Consider the following 23,313-nt stretch of genomic DNA (forward strand, 5'->3'; position numbering starts at 1 on the left):
TAGTTGCATCTGTATTATATCTTATTTTGGAGTACCTTATTATGTATTTAAACGTGATTCCTGATAATTAAGCGCCTATCCCTATAATGTTATACACACACACGGTAGATTTCCAATTGCGGTCGTTTTGAGGGACATTCGCATAAAATATATTTTTAATTGTAAAATTAAAATCGTTTTTTTATATTTAAAAAAGATCGTTGGTTTTTTTTATAAATTAATATATTTTAATAAATCAAGATGTTATTGTATTTTGAAAAATAGTTACCGACTTTGTATTTATATAAACTAATTATAAAAAATAATAGGCGGATAATTAAGTCAATTCAAAATCCCGGCCGAAGGCCGCCCGCAAAAAATTTTTTTTAGCAATTTTTATATTTTACCGCAATTTTTATGTTTCTCCCGCATAATACCAAATTTCTCCCGCAATTTGAAAATTTTGACCTGGCAACCCTCTATGGATACCCTTTCCCCCAGCTATATCAGGAGACGTAGCAATTTTTAAAAAAAGATTAAATAGAGGGGAGCGTTGAATTGATTACACCTCCATCTTATTAAATATTATTTAATTATCAAGATTAATAATTTTATAGTTTAAAAAATATATAATTTTATCTTTTTTTAAATTTTAGCACTAGTAAATTTAAAAATAACGTCATATATGATTAACTCCTGTTTCAAATACAAATATTATATAACTTGTGTGGTAAAATGAAATGATTAAAAATATTTTTAATTTTAATATTTTGGCGGTTACAGATAAAGTGGCTCGTGCTAGTAGCAGAAATATGATTTTAAAATGGTAGTTTCAAAAATACATCTGGCCCCTCAAAAGGATATTTAAACCTGAAAAATAAAAATTTAGCATTGTGATTGTGAAAAACTATTCAAATCAAAATAAATGGTGCTATGAATTTATTCATGATTTATGCAATAAATAAATAATTTAAATTTACATAATTGCTAAAAATACCAAAGCTAAATATATGAAAAATAAATTGATAAATTGTGACATTTAAAGGAAAGGATTATTAGCATTGGTGTTTTTAATATGTGATACTTCATATTGAGATGAATTTATAAAACTATTAGAAGAGGTATTCATATTTGGAGTTTGAAGCTGAGAGGCAACATTGTTTATTTTATCGAAATTAATAAAATCTGATTTTCCAGGATTCGATCTAGTAGCTAGGCTATTAAGATTTAATCTGTTTGTAGAGTTCGGTGGGATGGCAAAGGGGTTTAGTTTGTTCTCGGCTTAATATTAAAAAATGTAATAATTTAAATTGATTAAGTATCACTCATAATTTAGTATAATATACAGAGACCTGCAGAGGCACCATTTGCACGGCCCGGCCCGGTTTTAAATTTTTTAGGGCCCGGCCAGGATATTTTTTAAAAAAAATTTTTACGGCCCGGCTCGGAATTTTTTAAAATTATATTCGACCTGGTATATACAAAAATTCACCTATGAGGTATTTTACCATATTTTTCAGCGAGTATTATCGCTTATTATTTAAAAAATGCATGTAAAAAGCTAATATTTTGAGAATATTATATTGAATTTATAAAAATTATAAAACTGTTATTTATAAAAATGGATATTTTGAGCATATACTATATTTTATATTGCATTTATAAAAATAACACTAATATTCATAAAAATGGTAATAATATTTTGAGCATATACTATATTTTATATTGCATTTAAAAAAAATAAAATATTTAATTTATAAAAATGGAAAATATTTTGAGAATATAATATATTGTATTTAATTTACTATTTAATTTATAAAATAAAAATAAATCGCTATTTAAAAAAATGCATGTATAATAAATAGTATTTTGAAAATATAATCTAATTGCACAATATTAATTTAATTTATTTTATAATATAAATTTTTAACAAAAGAAGATAATTGTATTATATAATATTGTAAAAAAAAATGAAAAATGTTGGATTAAAACTTTCATGACTCAAGGTAAATATAATAAATGCAATAAATATTTGACAGTTTGCAAAGTAAAAAACCAGCATGATTGACGAAACCCTATACTCAAGAAAGATATTAAAAATTCACAAATTATCATGAAGAAAGAGAAGCATATCTACCTTTTCAGGTTGAAGATTACTTCTTCTTTCTTCAAGAATTCTCCCAGTAGTGGAAAAATTCGGCTCACAGCTTGCACTTGAAGCAGGAATTGCCAATACCCGTTTTGCCAATTTTGCTAAAAAATTCGCTTTGATGAGCCGCCCATCCACCTTAAATGTTTCATCTATTTTTTTATTTATGTAATTATAATATTTATCATCGGGTATTGACATATTACCAGAATTACCATCGCCCCATTTGTAATAAAACGATTCAGTTTGTTTAACAACAGTCGTAATTTGACTGGTCGGTGGTATTTCATTTACTTCCTGAGCCCTGAGCCTCTTGTAATTTAATATTATCTTTTATATAGTTTTCCATCATCTTGCGATCTGTCCCTGACAACATACGTAATTGCTTGAATTTGGGACAGAGAAAAAGAGAAATAAAATGATACTTGTGTAAAACAAATTTTTCAATTAAAAAATGCTTTATATTAAGTAAAATCAATTTTATTTCTCCTTTTTCGCTTTGAAAGGTATTACAAACTTCAAGAAGTGATATTCCTTTATTTGATTGTTTTGGTAAAATATATTCTAAAAATTTAGATATGAATTATAAAAAAATATATTAATAATACTTGAATATTGGGGCTTATTTAAGATATTCCTTTATTTGATTGTTTTGGTAAAATATGTTGTAAAAATTTAGATATGAATTATAAAAAAATATATTAATACTTTGAATAAATTTGCAGGAAATTAATAATTAGATCGATCTGTGGGTGTTAGGTAGTGTTAACCATCACCCAATATTATATTAATAAAAATATAATATAATATTATAACCATTAACTCATAATGTAAAAATTTTTATAAAAAATATTAAGGCCCGGATATATTTAAAAAAATTTTTTTAGGCCCGGCCCGAATATGTTAAAAAAAATTTTTTTAGGCCCGTCCCGGGTATATTTAAAAAATTTAAAATACGGCCGGGCTTAGGGCCGGGCCTGTAGGTCTCTGATTATATAAATTAAAACGGTATTATTTGATGTTAAAGAAAAGGACTGCAATGGGGGTTTTTTGGGTTGGCTAAAAAATTTTTAACCATTGGGCGGGTTAAAAAAATATTTTAAAAACAGGCGCGTGAATTTGAAATTTTTAGGGCGAAATGAGCAGAATACTTTTTTTTATTAAAAATAACTTTTTATTTCATAATATTGCATATTTTATCAGTTTAAAGGAAAATAGTAGAATAAAATAAAGAGCCAAACCAACCAATAAAATAATTATTAAAGGGCGGGTAAGCTAAACAACTTTTTTTGATAAATGGGAAGACGTTCGCAAAACCCCGCACATTGAAGACCTCTAGTTTAAGGTACATATATATCTATAATCTTAGGATTTTTAAAATGCATATCGATGTTTGGACAGCCAAAATAAAACAAAAATTGTTAAATTCCTATTTTTATTAAAAAAATTATATCCCCAGCTTACATTTTAATCTAAGAAAAATTTTATCCAAGTTTCAAAAAAATTAAAGAAAAGAGCTCTTATATTCTAACATTCAAAAAAATTAAGACATAAATTGTACTTGAATTTAATTAATAGGTTTTGTATTTTAAAACTTACTAAATTATAGATACAAATTGTTATTAATTAGCGAGTTGAAAAAATAAAACGTCCACAAGAAAAAATAAGCACAAATGAATCCTATATAATTATCGCACATTCCTCCTCCCAAAAGACCATCCCCATTTGGAACTTCCCTACGCTGGACTAAGTCCACTCCGTAAGCTGTAAAACTTGCAAGTAAGTTTCTATCGGTCGAAGCCCGCGCCCCCCCCCACAACCTAAATAATTTTTCAATACAGACCAAAGATCATCCTTCCTTTTTCTTCCGGCCAAAGGCTTTACAGGAAAGGGCTATTTACTTCATAAAAATAAATCAATTGTTTTCTCATTCGTTCGACCCTTAATTACTCACCATAAAAGAGATGTATAAGGCAAAATTATGAATGATTATTTGAAAAGGCAGTTATATATTTAAAATCATAATTTAATAACCTGCGGAACTTGATGAAAATAAATTATCTAAATTGATAAGATCTGATGTGGATTTTGGGGTTTTGTTAGGGGCAAAGTTGTCTTTTGCAATCATACTGTGATAAGCTAAATTTTAATTATAAAAACATACAAAATATAAATTAATTTAATATTGAGTTTTATTTTAAAATCTAGGTGTATTTTTATTACACTAATTAATGATGTGACATTATTAGGAAGGAGTTAAAACTGCGAATAATTAAAAAAATATTTTAATATTAAAATCGCGAAAAATATAAATAAGCGCAGGGTAAAAATGATATTAATTGAATATAAATCGTAAAAATTAAGTCAAAAGTTAATAAAAAATACTACTGGTTATAAATGATTATAAATATTATTGTTCTAAAATTTTTATAAAATAAATTTTCAGTTTAAATTCTCATTGTGCTTTTTAATTATACTTTAATAAATTAATTATAGTTGGGAATAAAATCTCAATATACACTGTATTTATATTTAATAAAACTAGGCCAATGGATATTGATTGCGTAGCCATTTACCTTTAGTAACTTTTCATTCAACCTTTTCAACACTTAATTTAGAACCCTAATTTTTTAGTTATCCCTTTAAAATCCCGTGAAGATCTCGGATAGTCATGATCCCTTTAAAAATTACGACATATATAAGAAATCAATTTCACAATATTAAAAAAAAAATTCTTTACATGAACAATTATAAATTTTTTAAGGTATATTTTCATTTAAACATTTAATTTTGTAATTTATGAACTATTTAAATCCTGGCTAGATGATTTTCTATTTTCGAATTTTTATTGCCCAACCCTTAAGATTAGTTTCGTTATGTATTCTATATTGTATGTTTTATTTGATGTATTTAAATTAGCAGCAATCAGTTTGGTATTTTCAAATTTTGTAGGCAAAAGAATTAAAGGGTTTTTTATAACATTTATCAGAAGGTAAACTAGAGATATCCAATATTGGTACAATAATTTAAACGCTATTAAGTCTTTAAATCGTCTTCGAAATTCCATTTAGGAAGCATTTTAAAAATTTGTTAATGATATCGTTTTAATATATTGGTTTCTTCAAAATTTGAGCTGCTATCTTTTTAGGAAAAAATCCGAGACCAAAGTGATAGTTTTCTGCTAAAAATTTAGTTTCGTTGATTTTTTAGCCGGATAAAGATTGGCTTAAACGACTAGAAATATAGTAATTACCCAACTATATATACATCAGCTGTTCTGTGGCTTAAGATCGTATCGCTCTCTACTGTGAATTCCTTAGGCATAAAAAATCGATCTTTTAATTTTAACATCTAGATTTTGGAAGATATCATAATTCTCTTATAAAATTTTAAAATACAAATGGAATATTATTTTTTAAATTGCATTATATTATCCTAATTATTATGAAATTATTTTTATGATAAATTCTAGGGATATACCGATATTTTTATCGGATCGGGCGGATATTTCATATTTGTTAAAATATCGGTTATTAGCAATATTGTAAATTTTCCGATCCGATAAAATAATGGCTTATTAATTTTTAAAAAATTTTGTTACTTATTATGTGAATAAATTTATATTATTATATAAATAAGTGATTTATCAATAAAAATATTTTATATATTTTTAGATTCATGAATATAAACTATACTGACCATTGTAATAATTTAAATGACTTATGTTATGGCATAGTTAAATTATAGATGTTATACTATTAAAAAGTATACGAGATGAGTAGATGTATGTAGTGATGCAAAATCGCTCTATTTGCGCTGATTTTTAAATGACTAACTCAATATTTTCGCCAAAAAATATTGCCTAAATCTCGAGATTTCACTAATAGATGTCCAAACCTTTGTGTCAGCTAAGAGCAAGATCTTCAGACTTGCGTAATATTTTACTGGATAAAAGTCTGAGTTATCCGTTTTTAAAAATCCACTCAAATAAAACGATTTTCCAACACTAGATGTATACATTAACAATTAAAACGATTAATTGTTTACAGATAAAAAAAAATAAGAAATGATATCGGATCAAATCGGGTCGGCCACCAAAAAGTGTTATCGGTACACCCCTAGTAAATTTTAAATATAGTAAAATAAAATTTTAAAAAGATTTTTCTATTATTTTTACTAAATTTTATAAGTTTTTAATTTTATAGACTGCAAACCCTGAACCCGAATCGGGTTCAGAGATATTTCACTGAACTAGAATCCTTTTTTAGAAGAAGGGTACAGCCCTAAATTTAACAAACTAATTATTTTTTAAGAATATTAAATAATTTCTTGCTAAATTGAGATTAGAATTATACAATTATACATTAATATCAAAAATTGAAACATTTGTATTTCTTTATTTTAAGTATTTTGATCAAATTTAGTAAATAGAATTTTATTTAAAATATTAATTTAAATCATTGATTTTTTTAAATTGGGGTAATTTAAACCGATTTTTATTGGCCAACCCTACAGCATAGATATATTTTCTAAATCAAACATCCTCGAAAATTTCATTTCTTTCACTGAAAACAACAAAAGAAATAAATATTTCCAAATAATGTCCACTTCGATCTCGTGGTCACTACCACTTTAGAAAATTTGACTTGAAGTCCTCGCCTATTTAAAATTAATAGGAAAAAAATCCAAGTGCTATATCAAGATTCAAAGAATATTTATATCTGCACAAGAATACTGGCTTAGTAATTTGCAGATCACGCTATGATTCTGTGCAGTTATTATCAAAAAAATTTTTTTTAGTTTAAATATATATCTCAGTATTCTTTTTACAATGGTATTATGTTATATTATAAATAATTTATGTATTAATTTATTTTTTAAAAAAATTAAAAACAAAAATAAAATTTTAACAACACCCAAAAAAATCAAACAATTTTTGAATTAAAAAATAGGGATCAATTTAAACAATAATTTACAAATTTTCTTAAAAAGGGCAGACAGGCATTTACAAAAGTAATTAAATATAGTAACAGAAATTTTAAAAAAGTCACATCAAGATCCTTCTAGCTAGAATCTAAAAACCAACTTTAACATATCCTCTTTTAAAGCCTCCACCTTTGTAAAAAATGAATCTTATTAATTGTTCAGTTTGTTTCAAATGTAAAAAAGGTTTGACCAAAAAAGGAAATATTTCTATTTTATAAATTATTTAATTATGAATCAATAAAAAATAAAAGCAATTATAATTATACTCAATTAGTGATGGTGATAAGGATTTTTGAATAATTTAAACAAAAAAATAATTTATATCTTTTTTTGTTTTATTAAAAAACGCCTCTAAGTTTAAATAAGGATACTGAGCTTCCCTTCTTAGCAAATAAGTTTAGACCATGATTGGAATAAATTCTATGGAAAAATGAGTATATTCTTAAATATTTATATATATTAGAAATGGAGCAAAAATGTCAGGAACTATATTTGGCATTTAGTTGGGATATTTAGGCGCAGAGCATAAAAACTGCTAATCAAAATTATTGACAAATAATTTTCTTAAATTGTTTTCCCTAGATTTGATTCAATTATTTATTACCAGTTTTACCTAAAATCGATAGCTGATATGCCGTATCAGGTCAATTCAGCGAAACTTTTATCGCGAAACACTTTTTCTCGAAACTTCTATCGCGAATGTCGTTTATCGCAAAGAGTTTTTATAGCGAAGGTAAAATCGCGAAACCAATTCTGCTAATTTATCTCCGCGAAACATTTATAGCGAAGACAATTTAGCGAAGCCATTGTCGCAAATTTATTTCTGCAAAACTTAACCGCGAATTTATTTGAGCGAAACATTTTATGCAAACACTTTACAGCGAATTTTTATTCGCGAATATGTTTGAGCAAAATCATTATAGCGAGCGCATTACCGCGAAACAATAAATATATTGCGAATGCATTTATTTAAAAGAAAACAACATGTTATTTATTATTTGATGTTTTTTAATAAAAAAAGATATGCTACTATTGTAATATTATTTTTGTTACAGTTTATTAGTGATTTTCATGCCCAAGATTTTAAGTAAAAAATATTTCTTGAAGTTCAAAAAGATTCTTGAACATATTATGATAAAAATTTTAAATCTTCTTTATAAATATATCTTTTTTGAGGAATTCTTTTGTGAAATTTATTATAAATAAATATACAATTTTTAGGTGAAATCTTTTAGTTTTTTTTATCATTTTTGTAAAATTATCTATTTCTTAAGAATATTAAAAGAGGTGGGTTTGCTAAATAATTTTTTTTTAATATTTATATTTAACTTATTTAAGTTATTTTATGATCTTTTTAAGGATAATATTTTAATGTGACAATTGTCATATTCGTTATTTTTAAGATTTTTGAAATTTTTTGAGTAAAAATATTATTTATATTGTAAAGATGTTAAATTATAAATTCAATGAAGATGTTCCTTGGAAATATGGCAATTATCATAATCGGTATTTTTAAACATATTAGATTTTTTTAACGCTAATGGGCAAAAATATGTATTTTTAACATGTTAAACTATAATTTCAATTAGGATGTACCATATAAAAGCGACAATAGTCATAATCATTATTTTTAAAGTTTTTTTACAATTTTTTGACGTAAATGTGCAAAAATATAAGTTGTTACATGTTAAAATAAAATTTCAGTGAAGATGTACCATAATATAAGTTAAAATTGTCATAATCGTTGTTTATAAAGTTTTTTGTTGCAAATGGGTAAAAATATAGATTGTAACATGCTAAATTAAAATCTCACGAAGATCTACCATTGAAAAGTGACAATTGTCATAATCGTTATTTTTAAAGTTTTTTGAATTTTTTTGTTGTAAATGGGTAATTGTAAACATGCTTAATTAAAATTTCATGAAAATCTACCATTGAAAAGTGACAATTGTCATAATCGTCGTTTATAAAGTTTTTTGAATTTTTTGTTGCAAATGGGTAAAAATATAGATTGTAAACATGCTAAATAAAAATCTCATGAAGATCTACCATTGAAAAGTGACAATTGTCATAATCGTTATTTTTAAAGTTTTTTGACCAAAATGCGTTAAAATAAGTAGTGCTAGTATGTTTAAATAAAACTTCAGTGAAGATATACCCTAGATAAGTGACAATTATCATAATCATTATTTTTAAACTTTTTTTAATAAATGGGTAAAAATATAGAATATAGATTGTAAACATGTTAAATTAAAATTTCATGAAGATGTACCTAGAAAGGTGACAATTGTCATAATCGTTTATTTATAACTTTTTTTGAAGTAAATGGGCTAAAATAAGTATTGCTAACATGTTTAAATAAAATATCAGTGAAGATGTACCATAGATAAGTTACAATTGTCATAATGGTTGTTTATTTTGAATTCTTTTGTTGTAAATGGGTAAAAGTATAGATTGAAAACATGCTAAATTAAAATTTCATGAAGATGTACCATTGAAAAGTGACAATTGTCATAATCGTTATTTTTAAAGTTTTTTGACCAAAATGAGTTAGAATAAATATTGCTAGCATGTTTAAATAAAACTTCAGTGAAGATGTACAAACTTCAGTGAAGATGTACCCTAGATAAGTGACAATTATCATAATCATTATTTTTAAAGTTTTTTGTATTTTTTTAACGCAAATGGGTATAAATATAGATTGTAAACATGTTAAATTAGAATTTCATGAAGATGTACCATAAAAAAGTGACAATTGCCATGATCGTTAATAACTTTTTTAAAATTTTTTGACGTAAATGGGCTAAAATAAGTATTGTTAACATGTTAAAATAAAATTTCAGTGAAAATGTACCTTAAATAAGTGACACATAATCGTTATTTTTAAAGTTTTTTTGACGCAAATGGGTAAAAATATAGATTGTAAACAAGTTAAATTAAAATTTCATGAAGATATACCAGAGAAAAGTGACAATTGTCATAATCGTTATTTTAAAACTTTTTGAATTTTTTTGACGTAAATGGGCTAAAATAAGTATTGCAAACATGTTAAAATAAAATTTCAGTCAAGATGTACCCTAGATAAGTGACAATTGTCATAATCGTTATTTTTAAACTTTTTGGAATTTTCACAAAATATAATTGTAAACATGTTAAATTAAAATTTCATGAGGATACACCATAGAAAGGTGACAATTGTCATTATCGTTATTTTTAAAATTATTTGAATTTTTTAGACGCAAATGGGCAATAATATTAATTGCTTACATGTTAAAATAAAATTTCAGTGAAGATGTACCATAGATAAGTTACAATTGTCATAATCGTTGTTAATAAGGTTTTTTTGAATATTTTTGTTATAAATCGGTTAAAATATAGATTGTAAACATGCTAAATTAAAATTTCATGAAAATATACCATTGAAAGGTGACAATTTTTATAATCGTTATTTTTAAAGTTCTTTGATATAAATGGGTTAAAATATAGATTGTAATCCATTTTAACCATAATAAAATCTTAACAATTTATAAGATGTTGATTGTATCATATTACTAAATAATATTGATATGGTTTTTAAGTTCTTTCTATAAAGATCCTACCCTGAATTCAGACTCAGCACTATTTTGCCACGAGTAATACAAAAATATTTGCTAACTGTGAATGCAAGGTTATACATTTTTATAATGTAGAATTAAAATTTATTAATTAAAGGAATACGATTGTGAATCCTCTTAAAAGTTTAGAATTTAACATAGGTTACAACTATCTTTAATAATCACTTTGCATATTTTTATCAAATTTTATGCAGGGTAAAAGGAATATGAGTATGAAAATAACGAATTATTTTTGTGAAATTATATTAACATGTTAACATTAATATTTTTGTCCAATTGCGTGAAACAATTCAAAAACTTTAAAAATAACGATTATGACTATTGTCACTTATCTAGGGTACATCTTCACTGAAATATTATTTTAACATGTTAGCAATTTATATTTTAGCCCACTTCAAAAAAATTCAAAAATAACGATTATGACAATTGTCACTTTTATATGGTACATCTTCATGAAATTTTAATTTGACATTTTTACAATCTATATTTTTACCCTTTAGTATCAAAAAATTTAAAAAAACATTAAAAACAATTATTATGAAAATTGTCACTTATCTATGGTACATCTTCATTGATATTTTATTTTAACATGTTAGCAATTTATATTTTTGCCTATTTGCTTCAAAAAAATTCAAAAATAATGATTATGACAATTGTCACTTATCAAAGGTACATCTTCACTAAAGTTTTATTTAAACATGTTAGCAATTTATTTTTTGCCCATTTGCATCAAAAAAATTTAAAAATGATTATGACAATTGTCACTTATCTTTGGTACATCTTCACTGAAATTTTTATTAAACATGTTAATACTTATTTTGGCCCATATACGTCAAAAAAAGTTAAAAAAATAACGATTATAACTTTCCTGTGGTACATCTTCATGAAATTTTAATTTTGTTTACAATCTATATTTTTACCCATTTGCATCAAAAAAATTCAAAAAACTTTAAAAATAAGGATTATGACAATTGTCACTTATCTAGGGTATATCTTCACTGAAGTTTTATTAATACATGTTAACAATACTTATTTTAACCGATTTACGTCAAAAAAATTTAAAAATAACCATTATGATAATTGTCACTTTTATATGGTGCATCTTAATTAAAATTTTAATTTAACATGTTAAAAATACATATTTTACCGTAAAAAAAATTTAATTTTAAAAATACCGATTAAGTTAATTGTCATTTTTCCATGGAACATCTTCAATAACAAATATAAAAATTGTCAGATTAGATTATTATCCTTAAAAAGATCATATACATAAATAAGTTAAATAAAAATATTATTTAGAAAACCCATCTCTTTTAATATACTTAAAAAATAGATAATTTTACAAAAATGATAAAAAAAAACTATAAAAGATTTCACCTAAAAGATTGTTTATTTATAAAAAATTCACAAAAGAATTCTTCAAAAAAGATTTAAAATTTATATCAAAATATGTTTAAAAATCTTTTTGAACTTCATAAAATATTTTTTGCTTAAAATTTTGAGCGTGTTAAAATCACTAATAAATTGTAACAAAAATAATATTACAATACATTTTTTTTATTAAAAAATATCAAATAAAAGAAATCCATTTTTCATTTCATTTCATAATATAATAATATAGGTATCGTGCCGCATAATATACTTTTTTTTTGTGTTTTGATGTTTTGTCGCGTGACTTTTTGCTAAATTTTGCTTAAGCTTAAAATTTGTATGCTCAATTTAACAAGCTGATTGCTCAATATATACTTAATATATAAATATTACCTTATGATTCCTTCACATTTTAGAAAATATGATAGTTATAATATTACTATGTATTACAAATGCACCAGGCCATTATGTTTGGGTAAAGGGATATTTAAAAACAATATCTTTCATATATCCAAACAATGCACTGGTATATTTTTTGTTAATCTTATATAAAATAATCATATTATAGCTCTTGCCTGCTTAGAAAGTTCATCTAAAATATTTTCTCCAGCATCATTTGAGAGCATAACCAACCCAGGTAAATTATAGAATATATTACTATTATGCTATCTTGTTAACCTGGAAATTTTCTTCTTAGCATCAGTTGATAATCCATTCAGGAACTCCAACTAATCAAGGTAAATTTAAAATATGATATCTTGTTAACCTGTAAATTTTAATCTTAGCATCAATTGATAATCCATTCAGGAATTCCAACTAATCAAGGTAAATTTAAAATATGATATCTTGTTAACCTGGAAATTTTAATCTTAGCATCACTTGATATAATCCATTCAGGAACTCCAACCAACCAAAGTAAATTTAAAATATGCTATCTTGTTAACCTGGAAATTTTAATCTTAGCATCACTTGATATAATCCATTCAGGAACTCCAACCAAAGTAAATTTAAAATATGCTATCTTGTTAACCTGGAAATTTTAATCTTAGCATCACTTGATATAATCCATTCAGGAACTCCAACCAAAGTAAATTTAAAATATGCTATCTTGTTAACCTGGAAATTTTAATCTTAGCATCACTTGATATAATCCATTCAGGAACTCCAACCAAAGTAAATTTAAAATATGCTATCTTGTTAACCTGGAAATTTTAATCTTAGCATCATTTATAATCCATTCAGGAACTCCCAATCAAGGTAAATTTAAAATATGCTACTTATCTGGAAATTATCTTTTATAGCCATTGATAATTATTCAATAAATCAATTAATTTTTTTAAAGCAAAATGCCCAATATAAATTTATAAAATCTAAATTTAATAAAAATCTACTATTTTCTAATAATTATTTATATTCTCAAAGATATTTATTAATTATTAGGTTTTTACCTAAAAATTCACATCACTCTTTATCAATATTATGATCATGCTGTCAAAATTTTCATTATTTAATGCATTTTATACCAAATTTACACCATTTTATATAATATTGATATGCAAAAAGTAATTACCATAATTTTATATATTACTATTGAAATACAAATTGCAATCATTATTTTATATACCACCTATTGATATACAAATTGTAATCATCATTTTATATACAATTAATATTCAATTGCAATATATACAAATTTTTATACACCACCATCAATATACAGTCTTAATAAATATAATTTTCTAATTGATATGCAAATTGCAATCTTTATTTTATATACCTTCATCAATATATAGTCTCAATAAATATAAATTTATATACTATTGATATATAAATTGCAATCATTATTTTATATAGCATTATTTTATTAGCATTATTATACAATTGTAATCATTATTTTATATATACTATTGATATAATTGCAAAAGTAATAATAAAATTGTTAGACTTATATTTCATTATTTTTTGCATGCTTATTCATTATATCATATTTTTTATAAGTAATGTTGTTAAACGGCTCGATTTGAGCCGATTTTTAAAAACGGCTAACTCAATATTTTATCCGAAAAAATATAAGGCAAGCCAGCCGACCTTGCTCAGAGGTGGCATAAAGGTTTGGCATCTATTAGCTAAATCTCGAGGCTTAGTCAATATTTTGCTAGCGAAAATTTGAGTTAGCCGTTTTTAAAAACTCGACTCAAATCGAGCCTTTTAACAATATTTTTAAGTAATATCTAAGTAATCAGATATTTATATGAATAAATACGTATGATAAATAGCTCTAACAAAATAAATCTCATATTTATAGGAATAACAAGTATAAATCCCTATGATAAAAATATTATTAATGGAGTTCCTAGTAGGAAAAGAGATTAACATATTCCTTTATTTGTTGATAAATAAAATATTAACATTAAATATAAAATAAATTTTTTTTATAAAAATAAAAAAATAATAATAGGCCGCATTATATTTCGCGAAATAGTTTTCGCTATATTGTCTTCGCGCTTTATGTTTCGCGATGACTTCGCAATTTTCGCGATTATTGATTCGCGATAAAAATTTCACTCTAATGTATTCGCTTTAAAGGTTTCGCGATAAGAGTTTCGCTATAAAAAAATTGCGATATTTGTTTCGCTATATTGTTTTCGCAGAAAAATATTCGCTAATGTGGATTCGCGATAAAAGTTTCGCTATAAAATTCATTCGCGAAAAAGTGTTTCACGATAAAAGTTTCGCTGAATTGACATGGAACCCTGATATGCTACTGGGTGTCAATACTCATGTCATGGATATATGATGGATGAGCGTGACATGCTAGTTACATCCCAAACCTTTTGTAAACTATAAGTTTGTTTATACCTTTGGTTATATCTCCAAACCAAATAGGTAAGGTAAGATTAAATAAAGGGCAATCAATTAGTTTGCTTCAGGGATCCAAACTTAACGAACATAAATTTACTCCTGGTTTAGATAAAAATAATGGTTTGAGGTTCAGGTTCTGTTTGTAAAAAAATTATAATATAGGTTTGTTTGAACCCTATAAAACCTGTTCAAACCTTTTCCCAAAAAACATATTATAATTATGAAAAGAAAAGCACATTTTTTTAAATTTTATTAATATTCTCTAAAAAATAATATTTACAATTAAGATATTTGCAAAATTCTCTTTTGTCAAATCATATCTATAAGGAAGAATAGATTTTATGCCTGAGAACACTTTGTGCTAACAGCTGGCACCATTAAATAGCAATATAAAAATATCTAAAAATAACTACTGATACTTATCAGTCAAAAATGATTACAAATCCTCTTTAAAAGAATTAGAATAAAAAAAGGTTCAACCTAGTTCATAGACTTAGAGGTGGGATGACAATTTTTAACAGTTCAAGTTCAGTAAATAAATAATAGTGGTTAATGTCTGTTAAACGATTCAGATCAGGTTGGGTTGAATCCTTGATTTGATTCAAATATTAGTCCTGCGGAGTCTTCCAGATTTGTATAACTTGCAAGGGAAATTTTAATTTGAAGCTTCTACAAGAACTCCCAATGAGCATGTATCAGTAGTGGGGCTAACCTTAAACTCAAGAAGATCCTCATGTCCTTCCAATTGAAATAAAATAATTTTTCAAGATAATTATAATTTTATGGATTTATTCAATGCGGTTGACCACTAAATAGCATTGCTCAAAATAGCATAAATTGAGTATGTTTTAAAACTTCTTCAGAATATCATATTCAAAAAATGGCCCTGAAGCAAGAAAAAATTAAAAATGTAAGTGATTTAGTTGATTATTGATATTGAATTTGACAGCATAATCTCAATTATAAATTAGATATTTTATTTTCAATTAAATGATTATATTTAGACATTATGAGTGATCTTTCACGTTAATGAGGAGTGATTTAGTTGATTATTGATATTTATATTCTTTAAATTTTCTAGTGGTAACATAAAATGAGTATGTTTTGGCTATTTTGATTAATGCGATTTAGATCTGAAAACATTCAATGTATCATATTGGTATTGAAAAATAAACTATATTTCAAAAATAGTTGTTTCATATAAATGATTAAATTTAGTGTACATGAAATTTTTCTAAAATTAAATAAGAAAAATCAAAATAAGTTAATCAAAAATTTGGCAAGCTACCAAATGCCAATAATTTTTTTATCAGCGCACAGGTCTAGATATAGTTGTTTTAATTTTAGTTTAATATTCATCCCAGAAAAACTTTAAAGTTATGTGAATATTCTCACGAGTTAAATATTAGAAATAAAATTCAAGATTATCTATTGAAAATATGACATTGACTTGTAATTTAAAAAAATACTTTCCTGTAATCTTGGGAAAAAGTTTATGGAAGATTATAATCATCAGATTAAATTATTTTTTTAGTTGTTTTGAAAATGTTAGCTTAAGCATGCTATTTTTTCTGAAAAATAATGGTTGACTAAAGCCCTGCAAATATAATTATTTTTTGGTGAAATTTTAAAGCCCAGCTTGCCCTAAAAATTTTTGATTTAAAAATAAAAATTAAACATATTATTTTTATGATAATAACGAAAGTAAAAATCACTAATTGTATTGTCATTATCACAGATAAATTTATCATTTTAATTTAAAATAAACATTTTTCACCCAACCTGGCATATTTTTATAATTTTATTTTATGCCCCAACTTAGTCCAAGCTTCTCTTCTAGGCAAATTGGAGGGCTCTATATTAGACTACTTTAAAAAAATAGCTTTTACACTATAAATTCCTTTTAATGATTTAATTTCAAATCTTATTATTTTATCAATGGTAAAGTTTTACACGATTGATATGGCAAGTTATTTGTTGAAGATATTAATCCTTGAGTATCCCCTGAGAAGACAGGTAAAGTGATAGGTATATTGTGAATTGACCATGGATCTATGCTATTATTTTCATGAGCAAATTTTGGCATCTTGTAAGAATTTTGTGGAGGATCCAAAAAATCTAAATCTATTAAAGCCTATAAATAAATATAAGATGACTATAAATCTTAACATCAATTTATTACATTATTTTCACTTTCTAATGGATTAGATATCTTTTTTAATTCTTGTTCACTTTGTGAAAGTGCTAATTGGAGGCGCAAATCATCTCCTCTTAGTATTTTCTTTTCATTTTCAGCCTCTTCTTTACTCATAGCAATTGCTAATTGAAATTGTAAATCTTCTTCACCTTGATTTGAAGGTCGTACTGCTTCCCATTCAGTATTACCATCTATAAAATAAAATCACAATTTGAAAATAAAATTTAAAAAACCTTTAAAATCTTCTGGAGTATCTGTATCTTTTTTCATCTATATATCAATATTATTTATTTGTTATATTATAATTTAACCTGAAAACTAATAGAAGTGCCTTGGGCAAACCTTTCTTTAGCTTTTAAAGCCCTTGTCCTTTCATTCTTTAAACGTTCATCATCTTTTAAAAGAGCAACTATTTGTTTTGCTTTTTCTCTCACGTTTAATCCTTGGTCTTTATTTTCTTCAATATATTGAAAATCTTTTAAGGTCTGAATAGCAAAAATGTTTTCTTTACACTGTTGTGCAACTTTTTCATTTCCAGTCTTTATTATATATTCTAAAAGGGATAGTGCTTTGTACACATGTCTCCAATTTTTACCACTATCATTCAGTCTCTTCCAAATCATTTGCATTATTTCTGAAAAAGCCACAACATTGTAAGTCAGGTCAGCTATGTCTGTCATTAATGAACTAGATGGACCCCATGGATCATTAGACGTGGCTTCTCTTACTTTTACTTGAGCGTCACTATAATTTTTAATAACATTCTTCAAATTTCTTCTAATGGGAGCAACTGTTGATGACATTTCTTTTCAACTAAAAAAAATTGATCATGTGATAAAATTTTATATTTTGTCAATCAATAAATTTTTGATTGATTATATAAATTATTGTATGCTAGGTTTGGGCTCAAACGCAGGAATTTGGTCTGGAGGGGGGAATAATAAAATTTTTTAAGAAATATTATTGTTTTTTAAAAATATTATTGTTTTTTAAAAATATTATTGTTTTTTAAAAATATCAAGCATAGATTTATTAGAACTAATAACTATTTCTAATACATGATTTTAAATTAATGTGAATTATAAAAAAATTATATGTATAAACCGTCATATAAAAAACTATAAAATAAGTGTGAATTAAAAATATTAAATGGATACAACTGGTGGTAAAAAAACCTATAAAATAAATGTGAATTATAAAATATAAAGTGAATATAACCACTATAAATGAATCACTTAAATGACCCAATTGAATTTTTTGAGCCTTTAAAATTTATATACATAAAAATTTAAATGTTGGAAATATAAATTAATACACAAAATTTTTTTTAATAATAATTGTATTTTGTATGTTATATATTTATATATAAAATCCAATCTTCGTTGGGATTGAGCTAATTTTTCAATTATCTCATCCTTGCTTGTCGTCAAATGCCTATGAATATTCAAAAGAATTAAACCTTTCAATCTACTTTCGAAGTTGTACTACTTGGTATGTTTTTCAGAGATCTGCAGGCCCGGCCCCCGGTCTGGACCGTATTTTAATTTTTTAAATATACCCTGGCAGGTGCAACGTTCTAAATGAATTCCTGTTTTAAATAAATTCCAATTTAGTGATATTGACATTTATGACCGAAATGTTAAGATTTAATATAATTTTTTTTAGTGATATTGACATTTATAACTGACGCGCATATATTAAATATAATATTTTTAGTGATACTGACATTTATGATTGACGTGTAAAGATTATATATTATATTTTCTATTGTTATAGATATTTAAGTGAATCCCTGTTTTAAATAGATTCTAATTTAGTGATATTGGTATTTATGACTGATATGTTAAGATCAAATATAATATTTTAGTGATATTGACATTTATTAATTTTTAAAAATACTGGCATTTATGACTGACGTGTAAAGATTAAATATTATATTTTCTTTTACATTGATATTTATGGCAATTTTGCTTAATTTGTATTTAAAATTAACTCTTAAAGTTTTATATATTAATTTAAGGTTAAGTTCGAAAATTTCAAAGCTTAATATAGAGATGTGAGATAAAGCAGGATTAGAAATAATATATAAGTTAATAACATTTTTTAAATAATTTAAGTACTTTATTTAAATTGTATATAAAATTTACGCATAATAAAGATTAGAAAAGATATAAAAAGGACATGCGTTATAAAGATGCGACATAAATAAGATATATGATATAAATAACATAAGACATGCGTTATAAAGATAGCAATATAAATAAGACATACGATATACGATATAAATAAGACATGCGTTATAAAGATGTGCGATATAAATAAGACATACAATATAAATAAGACATACAATATAAATAAAACATACGTTATAAAGATGTGCGATGTAAATAAGACATGCGTTATAAAGATATGCGATATAAATAAGATATACGATATAAATAACAAATAAGACATGCGTTATAAAGATATTCAATATAAATAAGACATACGATATAAATAAGACATGCGTTATAAAGATATGCGATATAAATAAGACATGCGTTATAAAGATGTGCGATGTAAATAAGACATGCGTTATAAAGATATGCGATATAAATAAGATATGCGATATAAATAAGATTACGATATAAATAAGATATACGATATAAATAAGATATACGATATAAATAAGATATACGATATAAATAAGATATACGATATAAATAAGATATACGATATAAATAAGATATACGATATAAATAAGATATACGATATAAATAAGATATACGATATAAATAAGATATACGATATAAATAAAATAAGATATACGATATAAATAAGATATACGATATAAATAAGATATACGATATAAATAAGATATACGATATAAATAAGATATACGATATAAATAAGATATACGATATAAATAAGATATACGATATAAATAAGATATACGATATAAATAAAATAAGATATACGATATAAATAAGATATACGATATAAATAAGATATACGATATAAATAAGATATACGATATAATTAAGATATACGATATAAATAAGATATACGATATAAATAAGATATACGATATAAATAAGATATACGATATAAATAAGATATACGATATAAATAAGATATACGATATAAATAAGATATACGATATAAATAAGATATACGATATAAATAAGATATACGATATAAATAAGATATACGATATAAATAAGATATACGATATAAATAAGATATACGATATAAATAAGATATACGATATAAATAAGATATACGATATAAATAAGATATACGATATAAATAAGATATACGATATAAATAAGATATACGATATAAATAAGATATACGATATAAATAAGATATACGATATAAATAAGATATACGATATAAATAAGATATACGATATAAATAAGATATACGATATAAATAAGATATACGATATAAATAAGATATACGATATAAATAAGATATACGATATAAATAAGATATACGATATAAATAAGATATACGATATAAATAAGATATATGATATAAATAACATTAATTAAAATTTATTATGCGGTCAAAATGTTGGAGATAATTTCTTAAATATATATTCAAATTAAATTTTTTGATGTAACTTAATTTTTTAATTGGCGTGTAATATGCCCATTTATAAATAGTATGGATAATTATATTTGTTTGAAGCATAGTTGCCAATGTAACAATCTTCACCTCTGTTCCATAAGTTGCATTTTGAGCCATACCTGTTCTCTCCAAATATTTGTCAACGGGTTCTCCCAAAAACCCCTCCATCTGCTCAACAATATTCTTGCTTCATAAAGAGAATGCATTGCTGTCTCAGAAAATCGTAGTGGCATTCGTCATCACAAACTTCTTTGCTTATACATCTACAATAATGATTAAAAATATTTTATTTTAAATATATATACCTGAAGAGAGAATTTCCATCACCAATAATCCGCTCGGTAGAAAAATTATCTCTCATTACACCATTATCATATTTTGGATATCTTTTCTTGATCGCAAAATGAAAGCGTTCAGAATAATAATGTTGTAGTATTATGTGTATTTAATTTTTTATTACAATAATGTCAAGGATATATTGTATTTTTATATGAAAAAGAAATGATGTCAAAGATATATTGTATTTTTATATGAAAAAGAAATGATGCCATAGATATATTGTATTTTTTATATGAAAAAGAGATAATGTGAAGGTTGTAATTTATTTTTATTTGAAGAAGAAAAAAATGTTCTTTAGTTAATTTTTTTTTCGCGTAAAAAAAGAGAATTTTTTTTATATAAAATAATTTTGGTTATAAAGAGTACATTATAGAAATAAAATTATAAGTATTTTATCGTTTAAAAAAGATAAAAAATTATGTATAATACTATAAGATCAAAAAACAAGAGAAATCTTTATTCTTTTTTTTTGTAATTATAAAAACGAGAAAATGTTTATATATTATAAAAATCCTTGAAACATTTAGTATGAAGTGTAATTTGACATGTTTGGCACATATATTTTGAGTGCGTATGGCAATATCTGCATCTACGTCTTTTTCCATCTATAATTTCGGATAAATAATTTCCAGATGAATCAGGGTTTTCGCTCTATAATGCAAACTGGATTGCCTGTACTTAAATCTTTTTCAATTTTTATTGGTATTCAAAGGTAGTAGTACGCCTAAATGCAAGCAATCTCTTCTCATCTCGATTTATGAATTTCCAAATTTTCCACGAATTTACCAAAGCTACATCGATAAAATTGGTGAATATTGGCCACCGCTCTTTTTTCTCTTTTCTATTCTATAGTAGATATGAGATTATCACACTGATCAACTTCACCCGTGTGTTTGTTATAAGCAGTGATCATATTTGGTTGAGGAATTTTTATTTTAGAAGATATTTTCTTAAAATACCTCGTTACCACTGTATTATACTTCCAACGAACTATAAATATTTCGTTTAATTTTTCGAACCTATAATCATAATATCCTCTTTCTTTTTTGCTACAGCATTTATAGATTCAACTTGGCAATGCTCCATTCTATTATCCCTCACAGTTGCAATTGTAAAATATCCCATTTGTTATAAGTATGACAAAAGTTTTGAGGTATAGAAATTATCAAAATATATTTTATGATAATTTGGTTTTGCAAGGCCTAACTTTATAAAATCTATCATGTATATATTTTTAGTATTGTCTGTCAAATGAATATTATATTTCAAATTTACTAATTTTAATTGGGTCATTGTATTCTGGATTATTGGAATAGAAATATCACTATTATTAGAAAATATACTGTGGGAACGAATGATATCCAGTAAATAATAGAATATAAATCTCTATATCTGGGATGGTTATACTATTAGACCTATTCATTTGTTTTGCATAAATATTACTTTGATCTACAATTAGGGGATATAAGTCTTCGCCGAGAATTAAAAATTGTCTTCAAGTTTTATTTTATCTTCATTTTCCCCATTGAAAAGGATTGTAGAATATAACGTATCTGTTTTCTCCATTTTAAATGGTGAGAAATTACAGAATAGCTTCTTGTAGCAGATGGTTCTAGAATGTCGTCATCAATTGAATTATAAATCTCCAATTCACCAGCAGTATCTGAAGGTAAAACTCCGTCATTTGTAAGTCATTTTAGAAACGATTCATTTAACAATTTTAATTAAAAATTAAATATTTATTTTATAGAATCTTGATTCTTTAATTAGTCATCTATTATTTTGATAATTTTGATTGAATTGACAAAACAGGTGCATAAGAAAAACAATGTTCAGCAAGGAAGAGGGTACAAATAATTTAAAATTTTTATGAATAATTTTAATTTTCGAATATTATGAACCAAATATTTGTGAATAATTTCATATAATTAGGTCGAAATAAAAAATTATAAAAGAAACATATTATTCGATTCTCAGGGGGCTCAAAAATATTTTCAAAAGACCTTTTTTTGGGTATAAAAATTTTTTTCAAAACTTTCAGGGGGCTCGAGTCATCTCCCCCCTTCCCGTCCTTAGTAATGGTAATAGTTTTAAGTATAATATAAAAAATTATAATACATTATTTAAATTTGATTTATCATTTACAGGTTCAATAATTTTTTCGTGTATCCAACTTATAATGGAATAAATACCAAAAATAA

At 24.6% G+C, this 23,313-nt stretch overlaps 1 protein-coding gene and 1 long non-coding RNA gene across 2 annotated transcripts; one reads left to right on the forward strand and one right to left on the reverse strand.

Annotated features, from left to right (window-relative positions):
* Positions 1 to 984: 984 nt before the first annotated feature.
* Positions 985 to 18,004, reverse strand: LOC135931220 (epsin-2-like). The gene is made up of 6 exons (XM_065468176.1): positions 17,470 to 18,004; positions 17,392 to 17,428; positions 17,144 to 17,349; positions 16,915 to 17,095; positions 4,163 to 4,267; positions 985 to 1,260 (listed from the first exon to the last, which is right to left on the reverse strand). The coding sequence occupies exons 1-6, from the start codon at positions 17,959 to 17,961 to the stop codon at positions 1,019 to 1,021; spliced, it is 1,263 nt and encodes a 420-aa protein (XP_065324248.1). The 5' UTR covers positions 17,962 to 18,004; the 3' UTR covers positions 985 to 1,018.
* Positions 12,982 to 13,186, forward strand: LOC135931282 (uncharacterized). Its single transcript, XR_010572994.1, has 3 exons — positions 12,982 to 13,014; positions 13,063 to 13,100; positions 13,149 to 13,186. It is a non-coding gene; the product is annotated as an uncharacterized LOC135931282 (long non-coding RNA).
* Positions 18,005 to 23,313: the final 5,309 nt, after the last annotated feature.

The sequence above is a fragment of the Gordionus sp. m RMFG-2023 genome, chromosome 1, assembly GCF_954871325.1.
Source record: "Gordionus sp. m RMFG-2023 chromosome 1, tfGorSpeb1-WG-v2, whole genome shotgun sequence".
NCBI lineage: Eukaryota > Metazoa > Nematomorpha > Gordioida > Chordodea > Parachordodidae > Gordionus > Gordionus sp. m RMFG-2023.

Coding starts and splice junctions, on each gene's coding strand:
- LOC135931220 (XM_065468176.1), bottom strand. CDS start 17,961: ATGTCATCAACAGTTGCTCCCATTAGAAGAAATTTGAAGAATGTTATT. Junction 17,429..17,469: donor GCACTTCTATTAGTTTTCAG/GTTAAATTATAA, acceptor ATTGATATATAG/ATGAAAAAAGATACAGATAC. Junction 17,350..17,391: donor TACTCCAGAAGATTTTAAAG/GTTTTTTAAATT, acceptor TTTATTTTATAG/ATGGTAATACTGAATGGGAA.